Source organism: Mus pahari, chromosome 9 (genome assembly GCF_900095145.1).
Source record: "Mus pahari chromosome 9, PAHARI_EIJ_v1.1, whole genome shotgun sequence".
Taxonomy (NCBI): domain Eukaryota; kingdom Metazoa; phylum Chordata; class Mammalia; order Rodentia; family Muridae; genus Mus; species Mus pahari.
Window position 1 is genome coordinate 83,994,988 of NC_034598.1, and position 20,022 is coordinate 84,015,009.

Here is a 20,022-nt window from a genome sequence, read left to right on the forward strand (position 1 = left end):
GTGTGTGTGTGTGTGTGTGTGTGTTTATCCTCCATCTTCCATCCTTTCTTAGTTTTCTATATGCATATTGTGCATTGAACTCTGATGGTTTATCTGCTTTCTCTGCCCTCCCTCATTGCTTTCATATTCAGGAGGCAGTCCCTTAGCTTGTTCACCCTGAGAATTCTCACTTGGAGCCTTTTGCTCAGTGTGCACTGCTGTCTTAGGGTTTTGATACCGTGAACAGATACCATGACCAAGGCAACTCTTATAAGGACAACATTTCAGTGGGGGCTGGCTTACAGGTTCAGGTTATCATCATGGTGGAAGCATGGTAGCATCCAGGCAGGGAGCTGAGAGTCTACATCTTCTGCAGGCTGCTTGCAGAATACTGGCTTCCAGGCAGCTAGGCTAAATGTCGTAAAGCTCATACCCACAGTGACACACCCACTCTAACAAGGCCACACCTCCTAATAATGCTCCCTGAATCAAGCATATACAAACCATCACATTCCACTCCCTGGAGCCCATAGGCTTTTCAAACACATGAGTCTATTGGGGGGGGGTATACCTAGCCATAGCATAATAAAAAAAGTACATTTAGTCTAACTTCCAAAATCTCCATAGACTATAGAAGTCTCAACACTGTTAAAAGTCCAAAGTTTAAAGTCTCTTCTGAGATTTCATCCAGTCACTTAACTGTAAGCAAGGCAGGAAACCAGCTGGGCAAACTCCAAACTCTGCATCTCCATATCTGATGTCAAAGCGGTCTTCAGATTTCCACTCCTTTTTCATCTTTGCTGAATGAAACAAAGTTCTTTTTCCTGAGCTGGTTCCACTCCTTATTAGCAGCTTTCCTCAGCAGATATTCTACAGCTCCGACACCTCAAACATCTTGGGGTCTCCAAGGCAACTTCAACATTAAAGCTTCTTGTTCCATTGTCTGGGATCCACACATAATCTGGGCTCCTCCAAAAGGCTTGGGTCATATCTCCAGCTAGGCTCTGGTCGACTCCATTGCTGCTGCTGTTCTTGGTGATCATCCCATGGTATTGACATCTTCAATATGCTGGGTCTTCTGCTGCAACTAGGCTTCACCAATAACCTCTCATAGGCTGTCTTCATGGTGACATACCTTAACTTCTTTGCATGACCCCTTCAGTCCTGGGCTGTCAACTTCATCTGAGGCTGAACCTTCACCAGTGGCCTTCCCTGGTTTCTCATAGTGCCAAGCCTCAGCTGCTCTCCATGACCCCTTCATACTTTTAAAACCAGTACCACCTGAGTGACTCTTACACATTACAAAGTCAAGCTGCAGCATGAGGTACAACCTTGGTTACCTCTGGAACACAGCTTCTTTGTGCTCTCAGAAAATACTTCCCAGAAGATTTCACCTCAGTGATGCAGGTCTCTCTTTAATTGCCACTAATTTTTTAGCTCCAGCTAACCAACATCAGTTGTCCCAGTAGTCCCTTCTATTCTGGACTCTAAAGCCAGAGACACATGGCCAAAGCTGCTGAGTTCTACTGCTTACTGGGGTTGGAACATGGTCCCCTTGTTCTTTTACATTATTATGAGCTTTCTGTTTTCCATCTCCTTCACTGTCTAAGTTTAGCTGTCCTGGAACTTGCTCTTTAGATTGATCTTGAACTAAGAGATGTGCATGGGAGTAAATATGTGTACCACCACACCTGGGTTTAAGCTTTTCTTCACCTAGAACTTGCTGTGTCCCCAGCTGACCTTGAACTCAGAGATCTGCATGGTTATGTCTCCTGGGTATAAGGGTATGTACCACTGTGCCTGGACCTAAATTCAGCTGGATGGGATATTGGCCCAAAGCCCCGCTCCCTTAATCTGTTATCTTCTAGATCATAGGATTCAGCTCCATTCTACTTCCTGGTGCCCCTTTAATATGTGAACCATATATTTTGTATTTTTCCTCTCTGAGCTTGCTCCTTTTCATTAAAATGCTCTTTGTAAGAACGAACCTTAGTAACCACACAACAGAATTTATGCCAGGCCGTTGTGAGACTTCCTTTTTTCAAAGCAATTAATCTAAATCTCTTCACCTTAGCCTCAGGCAGATTTGACAGTGGCAAAAAGCAGCCACATTCTTCACCAAAGTACCACAAAAAACGTCTTTATGCCACATACTGACATTCTTCTTCACTAAAACCTCTTGGGCCAGGTCTGCACAGTTCAAATCATTCTCAGCAACAAAGTCTTCCATATTCCTACTAGGATGGCCCATTAAGCCCCACTTAAAGCATTCCACTGATGTCCAAATCCAAAGTCCCTAAAATCCACATTCTTCCAAGCAAAAGCGTGGTCAGGCCTATCACAGCAATACCCCAGTGTCTGGGATCAATTTATATCTTAGTTAGGGCTTTACTGCTGTGAACAGACACCGTGACCAAGACAACTCTTACAAGGACAACATTTCATTGGGGCTGGCTTACGGGTTCAGGTGTTATCATCATGGTGGGAGCATGGCAGCCTCCAGGCAGGCATGGTGCAGGAGGAGCTGAGAATTCTACATCTTCATCTGAAGGCTGCTAGCAGAATACTGACCTTCAGGCAGCTAGGCTGAATGTCTTAAAGCCCACAGCCACAGTGACACACCTCCTCCAACAAGGCCACACCTCCTAATAATGCCACTCCCTGGGTGAAGCATATACAAACCATCCCAACTGCCCACATTCTGCTGGCACAGGCTTTCATCCAGAAATCTGTTTTTTTTTTTTTTTTTCATTCTTGAGACTCCTTCTCCTCCTTCCTGACTTGAATCCTCTCTCACTGAATCTAGCCCGTATTGGTTACTTTTCCTGTTGCTGTGGGAAAATCTGGACAAAAGCCACTTAATGGAGAAGTGTTTATGCTGGCTCCCCGTTCAGGGTATAGCCCACCATAGTGGTGAAATCGAGGCAGCAGGAGGTTGAAGAGGCTGGTCACATTCTGTCCACGGTGAGAAGAGAGCAAGGAAGGCCTGCTGCTTGTAAGCTCTCCTCCACTTGCACAGTATAGAATGCTCTCTGCGGACCCATCCATCACGGGAGTCGGGAACCAAGCCTAGATTGTCTGGGAGATCAGCAGCCACTCTTAATGGCGGAGCCATCTCTCCCCGCCCCACGCCCCCCCCCCCTTGTGCTCTTATTCCATGGCATTTCCTAATCTTAATTTTGAACATCTCTTTATAAACTTTAATCTGTGGTCCCGGGCCTGTGTGTTTGGTGCTCTCTTTGTTCAGTGGCTTTGCATGGCCTGTTCTCTATGACCTTCTGAGCCCCTAGGTTTTTTTTTTTTTTCGTAACACCGTCTTTTGTATATCCTTCGAAACAGCCTTCACAGGTTGATGATCTGTCCCACCTCTCTTGACACTCTTCTTCTGTTGCCACTTCTATTTCTTTATACTGACATTGCTTATTTGAATATTGTTCCCTCCCCCCATTAGATCATTTACTCTTGGAAGGCAAATGTGCTATAACACCAGAGTCTGAACGCAACTTGCCCTGAAATTAAAGCCTCAGTGAATGGTGCGTGATTGAAGCTCCCACGTGCCTGGATGCACATGAGATTCTCTGTGCTCCTGCATCCACGAGGTTATTGCAAAGGTGATGAATTGAGTTGTAACGTAGCACTAGAGTTTTCTTTATGGTTCTGTGTTATCATTTTCCTGTGAAACGTCATTAGGGGATTGTAAAACTTCACTTGGATAAAAGAGGTTTGCTACCAAATTATAGGGAATGAATAAACATATCCCCAGAGTCTCGAAGTCTGCAGGAGAGGCCATCTATTATTCAACAAATGCTCTATATTAGAATTTTCCCTGTGACCTTTTGAGAAGGAGACCTGCCTTTCTAATAGTTCCTAGTCTCTGAAGATGGTCACGGGAAAAAAGAGTCCTTGCTCACGTCTCCTCCCTGCAGGTCTGCGGATGTGTTCAGCAGTTATTAAGGTACCTGAATGAGAACCTCAGCTACTCTGGGGCTATGAGGTTAACTGCAGAAGGAATAGTCTTCCAGGCATCTGTTGGGATGGAAGGGGCTGAAGAATTGGGTCAAATGTGATGTCCCTCAGAGACCAGGGTTTTGAGGTCACTTAGCATTGGATGGCAAGTTGCTCCTGGGCCTCCTTGCTAGTATGAGGAGACTGAAACTTGGGGAATTTTCATTTGCAATTCCAGAAAGTGAGCTGCCGGTGACCATTGTCAATTCATTCATGAGGTCAGAACGTCAGGACTGGGGATACAGCGGATCGCACACAGTGAACAGGTGAATAGAGGATATACTCCTGTTATTTTTCCATCTCCTTGGACTAAGGGCATCCAAGGCCTGACTCTGGGTGTGTAGACTGAGCTGCTGAGCAGATTTCAAGGCTCTCAGTAGATGTGAAGGACTTGACCGGGGGCAGAGAGCCTCACATTCGAATCACCCTCAGAAGCACTTCCTGTCCACTCCAGGCGTGGGTCACTCTCATTTCATCTCCACAGAGCTGGAGATTTGCAGGCTAGACAGCCCCAGTCTTTAAATTAAATTTTTTTTATTATATTTTTATTTGGTGTGTGTGTGTGCCTGTGCAAGTGTGCTCCTGCATGGATGTATGTGTGCATGTGTACTAAGCAGTGTGTTGTGTGTGCGCGCGCGCCTTGGGTTGAATGTGGAGGTCAGAGGACAGGAGTCAGTCCACTAGTGGGTCCTGGGGGAACTTACATCATCAGGCTTGGTAGCAAGCATCTTAACTCACGGAGCCATCTTGCTATTCCTCACCCCTACCCCCACCCCCACCCCCACTCCCCTTTTTTGAGACAAGGGCTCATTCCAGGCTTGTCTTGAACTTCCAGTTCTCTTGCTTCTATCCATGTGTTGGTTATATTGGTACATCATTCAGTTTTCAGAATTTTCAGAGCTACCCCCCCCCACCCCCTCCAGGCACCAGTGATGAAGCTGGGGCTAGCATCCAGCTCTGGTTTTCCTTTTTTGGGAAGCCCAAACCCACTGGAGTGAGTATGGTTTCAGGTGGGACCCGACTGGGTTTCCTGGAGATAAACAGCCTGGGTGTGGGCACAGGCTTGAGTTTCAGTATCTGGGGAAGATCATCCACCAACTTGAGTGATTGAGTTCTCTCTGCTCCCTCACTTGACAGTGATGCTAGCCTCCTTACCTTGTATGGTAGTATTCCACTCTCCTCACTGTGGACTTTGTCCACAAAGATTTTTTTTTTTTTAAGACAAGGTTTTATGTAGCCCAGTAGCCGCAGGCTGGCTGGCCTCGAACTCACATACTCCGGGATGACCTTGAACGTCTGACCTTGAACTCACATACTCCAGGATGACCTTGAACCTCCAGCTCTAGTGCTGGAATTTTAGGTTTGTATCCTTGTTTTATGCAGTGTTAGAGATAACAACAACAACAACAACAACAAAACCAAATAAAATTTAGAATGGGGAGAGCTGTCCTTTCTGATAGTGCCTTCAAGAGTCATGCTGTGGGCAGGACTCGCTCCATACATGATCTGAATCTCAAGAAGGTGCTTCAGGTGTTTGTTAGGCGTGCACACAGTATGCACACGGGGGGGGGGGGGGGGCGGGGCGGAGGTTGACTATCTAACTGCCTGCCTCCCGTGATGACTCAGTCTGGTCTTGCTGCAGAAGCTGGGGCGGGAGGATCTGAAAGCATCATTTCGGTTCTGTACTCAGGCCATTCATTTCGTACGTCTGCTTTAAGCAGAGTGAGGGATGCCATCAGGAGCTTCCGGTAGTCAGTTACTCCCCTCTCAGTGCTCACTGGGATGGTCTTTGGCCACTCTGATAGGATCCTGTTGGGCAACAGAGGCTGCGGTGTTTTGAATTTGCCAGCACCCGGCAGCTGCCCAGTCTGCTCTTGGCGCTCAGATGATTGCGATATTGACGGTGGGAAGTTGTTAGCCATAACCCCGACTTCGAGGGGCCTGCTTCCATTTTGAAACCAATGTGTGTAACGTATATGCACATGTGCATGTATGTTTGGATGTGTAGGCCGATATCTGATTTTGTGATGGTTTGTATATGCTTGGCCCAGGGAGTGGCAGCGTTGGGAGGTGTGGCCTTGGTGGAGTAGGTGTGGACTTGGAGTGGGTGTGCCACTGTGGGTGTGGGGCTTTAAGGCCTTCATCCTAGCTGCCTGGAAGCCAGTCTTCTGTTAGCAGCCTTCAGATGAAGATGTAGAACTCTCAGCTCCTCCTGCACCATGCCTGCCTGGATGCCACCATGTTCCTCCCTTGATGATAATGAACTGAACCTCTGAACCTGTAAGCCAGCCCCAGTTAAATGTTGTTCTTAAGGAGACTCCTTGGCCATGGTATTTGTTCACAGCAGTAAAACCCTAACTAAGACAGAAGTTGTTTTCTAGGTTCAAGTCATCTAGGTTTTGTTTGTATGTTTGTTTGAGATAGGGTCTCTCACTGGCTTGGAGTTTGCCAATAAATCTAGGTTTGCTGGCTAGAGACCTCCCAAGGATCTACCTATTCCTTCCTCCTCTACACGGGGATTACAAGTTAGCTTACCCTGTTTGGTATTTTAATGTCTAGGTATTTCATGTCTAGGTTCTGGGACACAGACTCAGGTCCTCAAAGCTTTCAAGGAAAGCATTTTATAAGCTGAGCCCTCTCCCCAAACTCTGCTTTGGAACTCCTCGCTTTATTTTTTTCCCCCCTTCTGTTGGGCAGCCATTCAGAGCCCTTTTCTCACTCATCAGATAGGAAATGTACCAGGGATACAGGGCTTGTGGGAGGCAAAGGAGAACATGTCAGGCACGTAACGTCGATCATCGACAATGACCCAGTCATCCCCTTTGCCTCTTTGCAAACTTCATTCCTGTCCCGTCCAGGATTCCTCATCTATGGGTTGGGCTCAAGCGGCTTCTGCATCAGGAAACACAGCTCCGTCTAAGCAGCCCGTGCTTCTACCCCTCCGTGGCTGTTGGCTTTTAAGAGAGCCTCTGCGCCGCAGGAAGACTGTCATCTGCTCTCCTCCCAACTGTTCTAAACTTCATTCCCTTTGGGCTGTGTGTGCTCAGGGAGGATTGGGAATAAGGGGTACTTAAGACTCTGGGCTTTCCCAAGCATGTGGCTTGGGGGTGCTGGCACAGGTTGGCCCGCTTGGCCAGTGAGCTGTGTGACCCAGCAAATGGTTTAATAGTCTCAAGGAGGGAACCGCTGGTATGGCCATTTCTGGGGACAGCCCTGCTGCTTCTCATTTCTCTCACTGAAGTATCTAGAATCGCCCCTAACCCAATGTCTCCCTGTCTCAGGAGATGGAGGGGGCGGGGAGGAGAGGCAGGGAATAGCTTTTAAAGTTCCCATGTGATTCCCGTTATGTAGTGGAGGTCAAGGCAGATCATCTCTGCATTTGGCCGTGATGCCTGATCAGGCCTGCCCCTTTGGCACTACAGCTGAATGCTCCTGTGGTGTGTGAGCTGCTCCTTAAGTTTGTTCTGCCTTCACAGCCCCGGAAGTCAGGCGCACAGGTGTGTGCCAGCACGGGGCGGGGCTTAGGGTTTTTCCCTAGTTGGGTTTCACCAGCAATTCTGCAGGGTTGTCCTTAGCGCCCCCTGCGGTCTCTGCCTTCTCTGTCCCAGCCTCTCATCTATGTGAACTTGCCTTTTACCTATTCCTGTGGTGACCGCTACCAAATCCAGTCCTCCCCCTTTTCTTCACTAACAATCCTTATGTTGCTGAACTTTTTATTTTTATTTCTATTTATTTAGGCTTCCTAGTAACAAAGGGTGGCCAGTGAGCCTTATGGAGCTTTCTGAAAAGTACTTAAAAGCTTGGTCATCAAGGCAACAATACCAGTCTTTAGTCTTTACCGTCTTTTCTCCTGCCCGGAATGTGAATACTCGGAACAGTGTTCTGTCGGCCACAGTGAGACAAGGAAGTCTTCCCAATACTGAGGGTAAAAGCCACATGTTGGCAGTGTGAGAATATAGAAGTGCCTTAGGATTAGGAAGGATGAGGACTACCACTGAAGAGAAATGTATTGGCTCAGGACCCACAAGACCAAGCCCTCAGACCAAGTTCTCAGCACAGAGATTTATTTACCCCAGAGGGACAAAGGGCAGGGGTAAGGGACAAAGGAGAAAAAGAAAGAGGGAGACAGGGAAGGGAACAAGAGAGAGGGGAGGAAATGAGCAAGGGAGAGAGGGAAGGGGTATTTGTCCTGGAGGACAAAGGACTGCCTCTGGATAGAGAGGAGACAGATGTGGTTCAAAGGCAAAAGGTGGATTATAAAGGGACTAGGAGAAACCCCGTGTTAGGATGAGGTGTTTAATTTTAATTGGGCATGTTAATTAGGTGAGTCAAAGGGGGCTTTTGATTGCTGGGCTTCAATATTCTGATAGCTGGACCTTGGTATTCAGCCTCAGGAGGAGGAAGTGGCCAAATAAGGGAATAGACCTTGGGAATTAGCTTTAGGAGTGTAATCTAACATTTTTCTTTTTAAATCAAGGCAGAGGGAATGGGAGAGAAGGTCAAGACCTGCCAGGGCTATATTTGTCACATTTAAGCTGGCCAGAGTCCCTTCAACCATGTCCTGGACTGCCTAATCTCTGATGTTCATAGTGCACAAAGGAAAATTCAACCACTCCCTTATAGAAGCCATGCCATGTCTGGCATTCTCGTCGCTAAGTTCCGTTTGTAACTGCTACTCTCGTACAGCAATGAACCTCCAGTCACTAACCTCTGCCCCCTCGCCCTCACTGTCATATGACACATGCATATGGAGGTCAGAGGGCAACTTGATGGCGGTGGTTTTCTTCTTCCACCTTGAGGTGGGTTCCGGGAATGGAACTCGGGCTTTCCTGGCAAGTGCCTTTTCTTGCTGAGTCATCTCACTGACCCCATGCTGCGCTGATGAACAATGAATTAGTTGCCAACTACAGGGTCTTCCTTCTACTCTTGCCAATCGGCTGGAGCTCAGGCACATCCCACAGATCACCTAGGGTCTCTGATGATAGCACACCCTGGAAATGCTGATAAAACATGCCAGGATACCGTTCTTCTCCTCGGTTTCCCAACTCAACATTCTCATTCTCTCTCTCTCTCTCTCTCTCTCTCTCTCTCTCTCTCTCTCAAAACAAAACAAAACAAAACAAAACAGGACTTGTACTTTCAAGACATGTGGAGAAATCAGCCTCTTGAATGTCAGAAAACAGGTGATGTAGCTTCTTCCTGGGGCTGTCTCAACGCTTCTCTTGGGAGCTCTGCCCCTGTATGGACTGCTTGATTGTATCATGGAGACCTCAGAGGACAGTAATATTGGGTATTGAATATAGGTTGCTTTCAGTGGCTTTTATGACCATGTTGTGAGCTGAGTTTGTGTGTAAGCCTGTCTTGTCTCAGCTCTTCCACTAGGTCAGTAAGATGATGTAGAAACGTCCCGAACTCTGGGGACTCTGCACGTCAGTCACCTGACTCCACCTTGCTCTGGCTGGCTGAATCAAGTAGAGCCACTCATGAAGCCTGCACAGCTGCTGCAGCTGTAGGAGACAGCTGGGTGACCCCACTGGGGGGTGAACAGCATGGGATGCCTTAGCCTTATGTCTCTCCCTCTTCCTTCCCTCCATTATGAGCCAGTCCTGGAAAGTCTTATAGAAGGCCGAGGCAGCTTTTATAAGCACAGGTCTCTGGGGGTTTGCAGAAGAAAGGGAAAGCTGTTTTGACAATGGATAGCTGTGACGTATAGCTACGGAATCTCCGAGTTACACACTGAATGAGTGTTGAGTCTGGAATGATGTGCAGAAGCAGGGGGAAGGACAGTGGTGTGAATTCACAGCAAGAAGAGAGACTTGAGATGAAGCCAGGGAAGTTACATCCCTGTGGGTACAGGGAAACACCTCTGTATGCTGGAGGGTGACAACAGATCTGACCCTTGTACACGGGTTCTTCTTTGCTTGGGGACTTCTGTGGGAAACCGAGCTCTGCTCCTAGGGCCAACCTCAGTAAGTATTTGTGAGGCCAAATGGTCTTGTGGGGGTCAGAATGATGGGTCGGCTGACTGCAGAGACGCTGCTGGCCTGTGCTGGCTGCAGAGACGCTGCTGGCCTGTGCTGGCTGGTTATTGAATCTATTAAGACAATGCTTATAACCATCATACTGCAGAGGAAAGGTAACTCACTGAATGGCCAGTAGACAAAGAGAGCTTAAAGTTGTAATGTCAGTAAAGAGGCTTTATTCTATACAGATTTCTGAATGTGGACATTACATTCTAGCTCACTGGAAACTAGACTACTCCCCCAAATTGTCAATTCATTTTAGAAATAGGAGTAACATTTACTTGGAGTCCAAGTGCAAATGTTTACTGATTTTGGAGGAGGTGGCCACACGCCCTTTAAGCTTAGACACCTGTTCCATCTCATCCAGACATTAGATAGGCTGGCGACATTCCCAAGCAGTCCAATTTGAGAGAAACCACTTCCATGACTTATTAACAAGCCGAGCAGGATTTTCATAGGGTCCATTCATCCAGATTTATTACAGAACACCATTTAATAAGAAAAAAAATTAAACGGATCGATTGAATTCAAGTCCTTCTGTAAAGGGAGCCATTTAAGTTTTCCTTTGATTAATGTTAGCATTTAAGGGCTTGTCACTCTCAACCGCTGGTTACTCCATTTATCAAATATTAGGCTTTCCCCTTAAACAAAGTCAGCTATAAACCCCATCTCCCATGCCTGAGCTGGCTTTTCTGCTTCCGGAGTGTCTCTTGCATTCTCTACTTTGCTCTGGCCATGGGCTGCTCCTGTGCCCCGACCCTTAGCTTTGGGTGAAGAATGGAGAGGGAGATCAGAGTTACTCCTGCCTTCCTCTCTGAGACAAACCACAACTGTCTGTTGTACCCTCCCGTCTGGAGGGGGCTAACTCTGCCACATGGCTGGCTTTGTTCTTACTGCTCCTTCAACCTGGTGCCAGCACAAGAAGATATTTCACCACTATGCTAGTCTTGTGTCTTTTAATTTCCCCTAATTGGAGTGTGCTCCATACTTCATGCTGGAATCATTATGAATACAAACACACATGTGATGAACAGAGAAAATAAAAACAAAGTGAACAAACTGGCCCAGTGGAAGCATCAGAGTGGAAAACCCCTGCCTGAGGTATCCCAGGCCCCGGGCCCACTTCAATCCTGCTTTCATTGCTTTATCTCTTTCGGGTTCAAAGTCCCAGGCCTCTGAATGACAGGCAGAGAGCACCCTAAGACTACTTTGGGTTTTCAAGGGTAGCAGTCATGGATTGGACAATGGGTGATGGAGGTTGAAGGACCTGCAGCATGGTGGTCGCTGATCACAGAATCAGTGTAGCTCTGACTAGCCTATCACTTACTTTACAGCAGGTGCATGTTTTAGGAAAAAAAGACGAAAGGACTTGAGGATGTATAAAGATGTGCAGGGGATGTTTTCCCAAGCAAGCTATATGTTTTATGCTACATATGTCTGTTTTTTATTTTGTGTGTGTGTGAGTGTGTGTGGTCCCCTCTGTTTTAGAAATGTCTGTCTTGCCAATTTCCCCCTTATATGCCACTTTTAAAAGACAATGCAAAGGCATCTTGGCTTAAATTCAAGCTTCTGGAGACAATGTTTCTTTTTCAGACCGTGAACTTGGAAACGAGCAAGTTTTTTTTTTTTTTCTTTTTTCTTTTTTTTTCACTGATGTTGCCAATTGAAAACAAATCTCTTTATCTGTGGAGAGGGCTGGGCCTTTAGTCCCCGGGCGTGCTCACAGAACAATGCCAGGCACCAGCCACTGTACAACTTCTGTTTTATTTTGTGTGCTTTTTTTTTTTTAATATAGGATATAAATAATGACAAAAATTACAAAATTTATAACTGGAAGCCCAAGCTTAGATACACATCCTGGCTGCTTTGCTCCTGTAAAGGTTCCATTTGGTACCATATTTGAATGTTATTCTTGTCTCTGTTTACTACATACATATCAACAGTGAATAGGCAAAATATATACAAGGAACTATTCAGTTCAAGTAATTTAATATTGTATTAAAATTCTTCAACACTGAACTCAAAGCATATACATTTGTCAGTTGAAATGAAATTTAGTTTTTCTTCAAAACTCACCAACTGGTGAATGTGAGAATCTCAGGTTTAAAATAATATTGGTTAATTAAAAAAAAACATTAAGACAAGTTCACAATTTATCAATATCGCTATAATGAACTTCAAAATGATTCACAATATGATTGGTTAGAACAATATACATTAAAATGTTATTTTTCTATAATGATATTGATACTGTTTATATAATTTGTTTCTACAGAAATATACATTATGGTATCATACAAATACTCCACAGAGACATTAAAAAAATTAAAATACCTTAAAGAAACATAAGTAAATTTATTTAATCAAATAGTAAGCAAACTTTTTTTTTTAAATCTGTTTCAAGAAAAGTTTTTATTACTTTGGAATTTCTTCTTTTTTTTGTGTTATTTATTTTTTCTAGAAAAGAATTTTGCAATAGAATTTTATTAACATCGTTCTCAAACAAGGTTTCCTTGACAGAAATCTTGGCAGCAGGAGCCCTAGCTTTTATTTATTTTTTAATTAATTTTTTGCTAAACATGTTCTTTAAAACACCCCAAAGGCTAAAACAAAACAGAACAAAACAAAAACCCAAAACAACCCCAAATAAACCACTTATGCAGGCTACGGCTGAGTCAGCACTTTGAGTCACCCGCAGCACTAGCCCGTTCTGCTCCTGAGGCAAAGGGCATCCGGGCTTCACCCTGACTGAGCCAGGACCTCAGGGCAAGTAGCAGTAGGAATGTAGTCATTTGAAACGAAACCAGAAACACCCCGCACAACAAACCTAGTTTTCTTATGAATGCATTAATGAAACATTCTTTTTAATAAAAATATTTAATACAAGACACATTTTTTTCTGTGCATAATAAATTCCTCTGTTTTAAATCACTTTTTAAATTTTTGAATCATTCAATAAAGGTTTCCTTTATCTGACATATAGTTGATTACTATAAAATCCACAAATATAGAAATCGAGTGTGTGTGGGGGGGGGACAGAACTTCCTGGTGAGGGTTGCTTTGTCTTTTTGCATGAAATTGTACTCAGTGATACAATGACTTTACAGGTGCTTTGGGGGGTGGGGTAGTACTGTTCTGACCTTTCCCTTCAAAACGGCTGACCGTGAAAACATAAACCCGAGACTTTCAGGCAGTACTGGAGACCCTCCCTCTCCCCACCCTCTCACTTTTAAAAAGGTATTCTCCCCCCAACTAAAGCAAAGCAAGTACGGGGCAGTTGAGCAGTACCTCGGAGGAGGCGGTGGTAGCGGAGTTGGGGTGCCCCGCGCAGCCCCCCTCGCGCCTCTAAGGGGCGTCAAAGTCTCGCTGGCAGAAGGCTCCCTAGGGATGGCCGTCGCCCTTCCGCCCGTGACGAGGCCACGCGAGCTGGAGCAGTCTTCCTCCCGGGGCGGGTGGACACGGAGGCGCGAAGGAGAGCCTGCTGCGGGGACTGCTGGGCGAGCAAGGCACCGCGAGGACGGGGCGGCGGGTATCAGAAAATCGTGGTTTCATACTTGGTATTAATGCCCCTCTTGGCTTCTTGCCCCGGCTCCACAATCCACGGCAGATTGGCCAGAGTCTTTTGCTCAGAAGGGTCGATCTGCTTTAAAACAGAAAGGCTGATGCCCGTTATCCGGCAGCTGGGCGGCGGCGCGGCCGCGTGGGCGCCGCTGGAACCCCACCTCGGGCCCCGCTCGCCCAGCCGCGCTGCGGGGCGGCCCCGGCGGCGTCCGCGCGTTCGCACCTGTACTGCACAGCGATTCTGCAGGGGCCTGCAAGGGTGACGCGAGTGAGACCTGGCCCCGCCCCCGGGCGCAGAGGCAGGGGAGCAGCGGTGGTTCCCAACACCCCAATATCGGGGTCTGGAAAGAACCCCACGTCCTCCGAGGACACTGCAGCGCCCCGCCCACTTGCCTGCTGCCTCTCTGAGCTCCAACCATGCTGCTCTGGGAATGGCCCTGGGCACCCATCCCTGCGTGAGGCCTCTGCTCTCCCCCGTTTGCCTCCTAGCCAGTGTGGTCCAGGTCTTGACTTCAACACCACTTCTTGTACTCGCCACACCCTCTACAAAATGGCACCTTAACCTTTTAGCTCCCCGCATTCCGATCTCTTCCTGACACAGACACATACCACCTGTCTACTCCCTCTTCCACAACGGATGCCCCTCCGTAAAGGTGGGGCTTTGGTTAACTTTATTGCTATTTTCTCCAAACCTGGGAAAACTCTAGGCAGCCCAATGCAAAGCAGGCATGCAATAAATAATTGTACAGTCAATAAATGCTGTTCAGACAATGAGTGCTCGGCCTGGATAAGAAAGGTACTCGAGTGGACAAAAAGCAGGTACAGATCCCAGGGGGACAGGAAAATGGCAGAGAGGGATGAACCCGAGACAGGAAGGGAAGAGGCCAGCCAGGGCTTGTCAGAGTCCTTGGTGGACTCTGTCCTGGGTTCAGATGTCCTTGAGCTTTCCATAAAGCCAAGCGTGTCATTCACTGGGCAGCAGCTAAGGTCCGAGCTCTGACGGGCCTCAGTTAAGCTCTTTCCCCAATGGCTTGCTCATCCTTTGGCCTTCATCTACTTGGCTCTGTAAATGGGACCAAGGAGTTTCTGGAAGGCCTGCTCAGACTTCCTCTGTCAGCTTTTTAACCTGCTGGAGGCTGCAGGGCCTCAGCCTATGTGCCTATCCGGCTGCCTTCTGCCATGGTTTGCCCTGTGCCTTCACAGGCTGAGGGAAGAAGGGCTTTTAGAAAGAGTACTGTGTGTGTGTCCTAAGAGTCAACAACCAGAGCTGAGGAAATTGGAGTTCTGAAGCCTGGCGAGGGCCTGCATCCGGAGCCAAGTAGACTGTGGACTCTCCTGTTTCCCAGAGAGGGCGCCTAGATGCATATTCTATGAGCCCTTATGGCAACAAAGCCTTTGTGCTCCTCTGGAAGGAGTCTACTCTGACCGCAGTATAGCTGGAAGGACGTGCGTGTGCTGTGAGCAGACCCACCCAGCCCACCCGAGAAGGAACAGAACAGTCTAAGTGACAATCCCCACAAACACGCTGTGCATTCCTGGACCCGGAAGCCTAATAATCACACTCAGAGACACATTCGTTAAGTCCACCCTCACCACCCCGCGTCTCTGACCCCAGGTTTGTGGTCAGTGCTGCTAGGGCCCTGGGGCGACAGCATGCCAGTGTACTTCATGGAGTAGATAGGTTTGTGCAGGAAGAGAGGCAGCAGTAAGTTCAGTCAACACTCCACGGAATGAAGAGGGCCTACACGGTGACCAGGCATCGACCCTGGTTAGGAAAAGCTTCGTGCAGCTAAAACCTGAATGGTACCATGGGGCCGTGCAGAATTCGGGGGCCAGGGGAGGTGGAAGAGAGCGATCACGGGTGGCATAAAGACTCCAGTGGGACTGAGCAGTGTACTCAAGGAGTGGAGAGCCTGGGCATCACCACGCGTGATCGGAAATTAGGTTCAGGTATTTTTAGGCTGCTATGGTTTTTCCTGTGTGAAGAAAGGGAGTCGCTGGGAGGGGTGTGCACTGGGCTTGGATTGGGGGGGTGGTGATGGAGGAAGTAGAGAGGAGTGGGCAGACTGGAGGTGTGTCTGAGGGGAGCAAAGATTGGTCTCTGCTCATGGGCTGGATGTGGAGGTCCAGGTACAACAGCAATCAAGGTGACTTGGGCGACAAGCAGCATGGTGAAGTGTCGTGTCATTTGCTGGGCTGGGGACAGGGGGTAGAGAAGCAAGGATTTACAGTGGCTAAACCTGAAGGCGGAGATGCTTAGAAACAAACTGGACAGACATTTCTAGGGTTCTGGGGTGTGTCAAGGACTGGGGATAGAGAGCAGGGGGCACCGTCTGGGGAGGTGCTGAGGCAGGAGGGTGTGGGGTAGGAGTGTAGCGTGGGGTTTGAGAGGTGCAGCAGCCGCTGGTAATGACCAATCAATCAGCGGAGGCCTTCTGGGATGCAGGAGGACAATGGTCAGGGACTTGGAGAGGCCGGATGCTGAGGGATCATTCCGTGGGTGCTGAGGTGACCAAGAGCAGAGACAGGAGAAGGGGCCCCAAAGGTGTGATCCAGAGAAGCCACATCATCCCAAGGAAGGAACCTCTCTTTGGAGGTTAAAAATGTCTATTTCCTCATGACATGGACGGAGGCTGAGAGCTGATGGGAGGAGGAGGAGGAGGAGAAGGCAGCAGATGGAAAGATTGCGGGATGAGGGGGGCAACGCATTCTGGGGGCCTGCCCGGTGCCAATCCCAGAGAGTCTAGGATGCGGGATGGTAGCTGGAACAGAGAGCAGATGGGAAGCTGGCTGGGAGCCTTCCAGCTTTGGGGTGTTGCTACTACCAGAGGCGGCCGCTTTGAAGTCATACCAGCCTGTTGGGACAGGATGTCTGCGGAGCCTGTGGGAGGGAGGGAAGGGAGGAAGTTCCTGGAGGGAGGCAGATGACAGGGAGGAGGGGTAACACCTTCTAACAGTGACTAGGCTGTGGAGAGCTTCAGCTGTCCAGAGGGAAGGCACACAGGCTGTGGCTCAGGCATCTCGAGGATGCCGTGGTCTCCTGAAAGACACAAGCTGTGGTATCTAGCTTTGGCCAGGAGGGTACCAGGGTACCGTCACCTTGAGCCTCTGCACATCTCTCTGGAGGGCAGAGGCTTGCCTCCCTGACTGAGTGACAGGCAAGGCCTCAGAGAAGGCTGCCTCCACACTTTCCTAGGCCTGGTGAGCTGGGTCAAAACCAGAAGCAGCAGCCAGCGATCCAAGCTCTCGCAAGGCTATTGCTAGAGGTGGCAGAGAAAATGTGGTTTTCTCTGTTACCTTCGGATTCTGGGGAAAGGATTCTTTGAGCCTGCAGGAATGATGGTCACATGCCAGCAGGAGACCATGGGAAAGTACAGGGGAGGGCAGGCTGGATTCTAAAGCCCCCCCCCCTCACCGCACCAGGTCCTGTTTGAATCCCCCTTCCCTCTGGTTGCAGGCTTAGAGATGTCTCTGTCTTGTACTTACCACTGACTTCCGAATGCTAACTCGGGGCTTTGGGATGGGTTTCGAGGGCTTGTTCTCAAAGCTTTCTGGAAGTGTGGAGGAATGGCCCCCTTTTCTTGCTTGTAGGGCTAGCTGGTAAGCGACCTCAAATGCTTGTCCCAGCGTTAGGATGATTTCATAGGCTAAATTCTACAAGAGCAAACAGACAGACAAGGAAAAAAAAAAAACAAAAAAACGTTTACTATAGGCACACAAAGGGTCAGAGTGGATAGCTGAGGGACAGTGCGGACCTTGAACTGCCCCACCGGCAGCTGCAGTGACTCAAGGAGAAGTCTGTTAGAGTGAGGCACTCTGGACGCTAGTCACTGAGGTAGCAACCTTGTGTGGAGCCAGGCTGCCAGACTTCTACGCCCCCCCCCCCCCCGTCATTAATTCCTTATAAGCAGAGCCCTCACGCAACCCACCAGCCCCGGGTGCTCCTCCAGGTGCCGCTCGCTCGCTTGTGGGTGGCTTCTGTGCTCATGAGCCTTGGACAGGGGGAAAGGGGTTTGTAGCAGTGATCCCACACACTCCATGGGAGGTGTTCCTGAGAACTCTGGGTCTTTTTTACCTCAAACATCTGTGATTCAGTGAATATATAAGAAACACAATCAGAATCTAATTTAGGCCCGGGGGGGGGGGAGGCATTAGTCATGCTGGTGTGGAGTCTCACAGTTGGCAGCAGCGAGCATGCAAACACTGTTCAAACAGAGCTAATTATCCATCTATTTCTCGAGTTTTTATTTTCACTCCCCAAGGGTTCACGCTCTATATTTTATCATCAAATCACCAAGAGACGAGAGTTTGTCAGGCCAGGGTACCATAGCAAACCTCTCCTGGGACGTATGTCCTCTGCACAGGCCAGTTCTCCCAGGATCATCCCCGCCTTGCTTCACATACTTTTTTTTTTTTTTTTTTTGACTTCTGCTTTCTCTCCCACATACAGCTTCCCCTTCTATTCTCCCACAGGGACAACATGACATTAGCCCGCTGAAAGGCGGATCGGAGCCACGACATCCCTATGCCAGAAAGCATCATAGAAGTGGGTGCCTACTGGTCTATCTAGGACGAGCCTGGGGATTGAACCTGTGGTCTCATGCCTGCTTAGCAAATGCTCTACATTGAGCCACAGGCTCAGCCTGAGGATGCTCTCAGTGCTGCGGCACAGGCTACGAACAGCCACCGTCTGGGTCAAGTTTTTCATTCTGTGACCATCCCTACTGTATCTCTCTATGGTTTCTTTCAAAAATGCAGGAAGCAATCTGCTTCTGCTGAAAGTTTACCGTGTCTTCCTGTTTTTATTACCCCCCCCTCCTTCCCAGCATGCTTTGAGAAGAGTTGCCCTCCTGTTGACTCCCGTTGCCCTCAGCACTCAGTGAGGATGGGCGACATGAGGTGGCCTTCCAAGGCCATGGGGAAGCATCTCACCAAGTCTGGACCAACCGGATTTTAGGTCAAAGTCCTATCAAGCGTCCTGGTCTCAGACCCAAGCAGGGTGATGTCTATGATCTTGAGAGCTGGCGGGACAGTCAGTCTCTGTGCCCCTCTCAGACAGATGGACATTTGATCCTGTCATCCCGTCCCTTGCACAGCCAGGCCACACACTTCCCTGCAGTGAACACTAACTCGTGTTTACTTCCACGGCTGAGTCAGACGAGTAAATTAGCAACACACCAACAAATGATAGTGGGGGAGCCCTGGGAGGCAGCTCTGACCATCACTGCACAATGAGGGCTGAGCCCTTTCCTCTGCCTACACTGTGCACAGGCCATTCAGGGCGGGGATGGGGCGGGAGGCGGGGTCAGGACGGGGATGGGGCAGGGTCTGTGGAAGTCCAAGGGGGGGGAGGGGTTCTGACTTCCCTGGTGTCTGGTGAGAAGCTAACAGGCAGCCTCTCCACGTGAGCTTAGGGTGCCGATTCCTTCAGCACTAGCCTCAGAGGAATTTCCTGAGAGCTGTGTGAGACCACAGGGTCTTCAGGTGGAGGTCAGAGCTGCTCCTTTGAGTGGCTGAGGCTTTCAAATGGCTACTATGTGTTACTATGGGAAGCTAAAAGCTTCTGCATGATACAAAGTTAGACGTTTTGTCCTCTTTTGAAATGAGTGACTGGTATTAGGAAAGTCCCCAGGGAAGAAAGGGAGACCAGACCACTCAGCCCCCAACTGGCTTTGAACCTGCGGCAGGCATCCTGCCTCAGTCTTCCCAGAGCTGGGATGACAGGTGTCTTGCTTCTCCCTTCTCTTCTGTCTCTGCCTCTCTCTCTCTCTCTCTCTCTCTCTCTCTCTCTCTCTCTCTCTCTCTCTCTCGCTCGCTCGCTCGCTCGCTCGCTTGCTCCCTCCCTCCCTCCCTCCATCCCTCCCTCCCTCTCTCTCTCCCTCTTCTTTCCCCTCTCCCCTTCTCTGAGACAGGGTTTTTCTGGGTATAACCTCCCATCCCCCACTGTTCTGGACCTAGCTCTGTAGACCAGGCTGACCTTAAACTCACAGAGATCTGCCTGCCTTTGCCTCCTAAGTGCTGGGATTAAAGGTGCGCACACCAGCACACACACACAGAATGCTTTAGAGTGTTTTTCTTTTCTTTTGTGATTCGGGAAGACCTGGATGTTGTTACCTTTCAGTCTTTTCTGTAGCCTTAATGTTTTAAACATGGATGCTGGATGGGAGGAAGGGAGTGGCCCCTGGGCACTGAGACCTGCAGTGAGGGCCTCACTGTCTCAGTGTGCCAGGACCCAGCAGGGCACAGGTGCTGTCACAGAGGATCTGAGGACGATCCATGCATCCTCCGTCCATCCCTCCCTCTCTTCCTTCTTGCTTTCTACCTCCTTCCTCCTTCCTCCTTCCTCCTTCCTCCTTCCTCCTTCCTCCTTCCTTCTTCTCTTCTCTTCTCTTCTCTTCTCTTCTCTTCTCTTCTCTTCTCTTCTCTTCTCTTCTCTTCTCTTCTCTTCTCTTCT

At 48.7% G+C, this 20,022-nt stretch overlaps 1 protein-coding gene across 12 annotated transcripts in view; it reads right to left on the reverse strand.

The window, feature by feature from the left end:
- Positions 1–10,166: 10,166 nt before the first annotated feature.
- The window catches only part of Anks1b (ankyrin repeat and sterile alpha motif domain containing 1B), a 1,029,892-nt gene continuing 1,020,036 nt past the window's right edge, over positions 10,167–20,022 (reverse strand). For 4 of the 12 annotated variants that reach the window (XM_021205751.2, XM_029542206.1, XM_021205756.2 and 1 more), the window contains 2 exons: positions 17,055–17,222; positions 10,167–13,650 (listed from right to left, as the gene is read on the reverse strand). In XM_021205751.2, coding sequence (XP_021061410.1) covers positions 13,540–13,650; positions 17,055–17,222 — 279 coding nt within the window. In that variant the 3' untranslated portion in view covers positions 10,167–13,539. Of the gene's footprint in view, positions 16,450–17,054; positions 17,223–20,022 lie in introns of all 12 variants that reach the window. The other 8 variants (XM_029542213.1, XM_029542210.1, XM_029542208.1 and 5 more) reach the window with 5 other exon arrangements.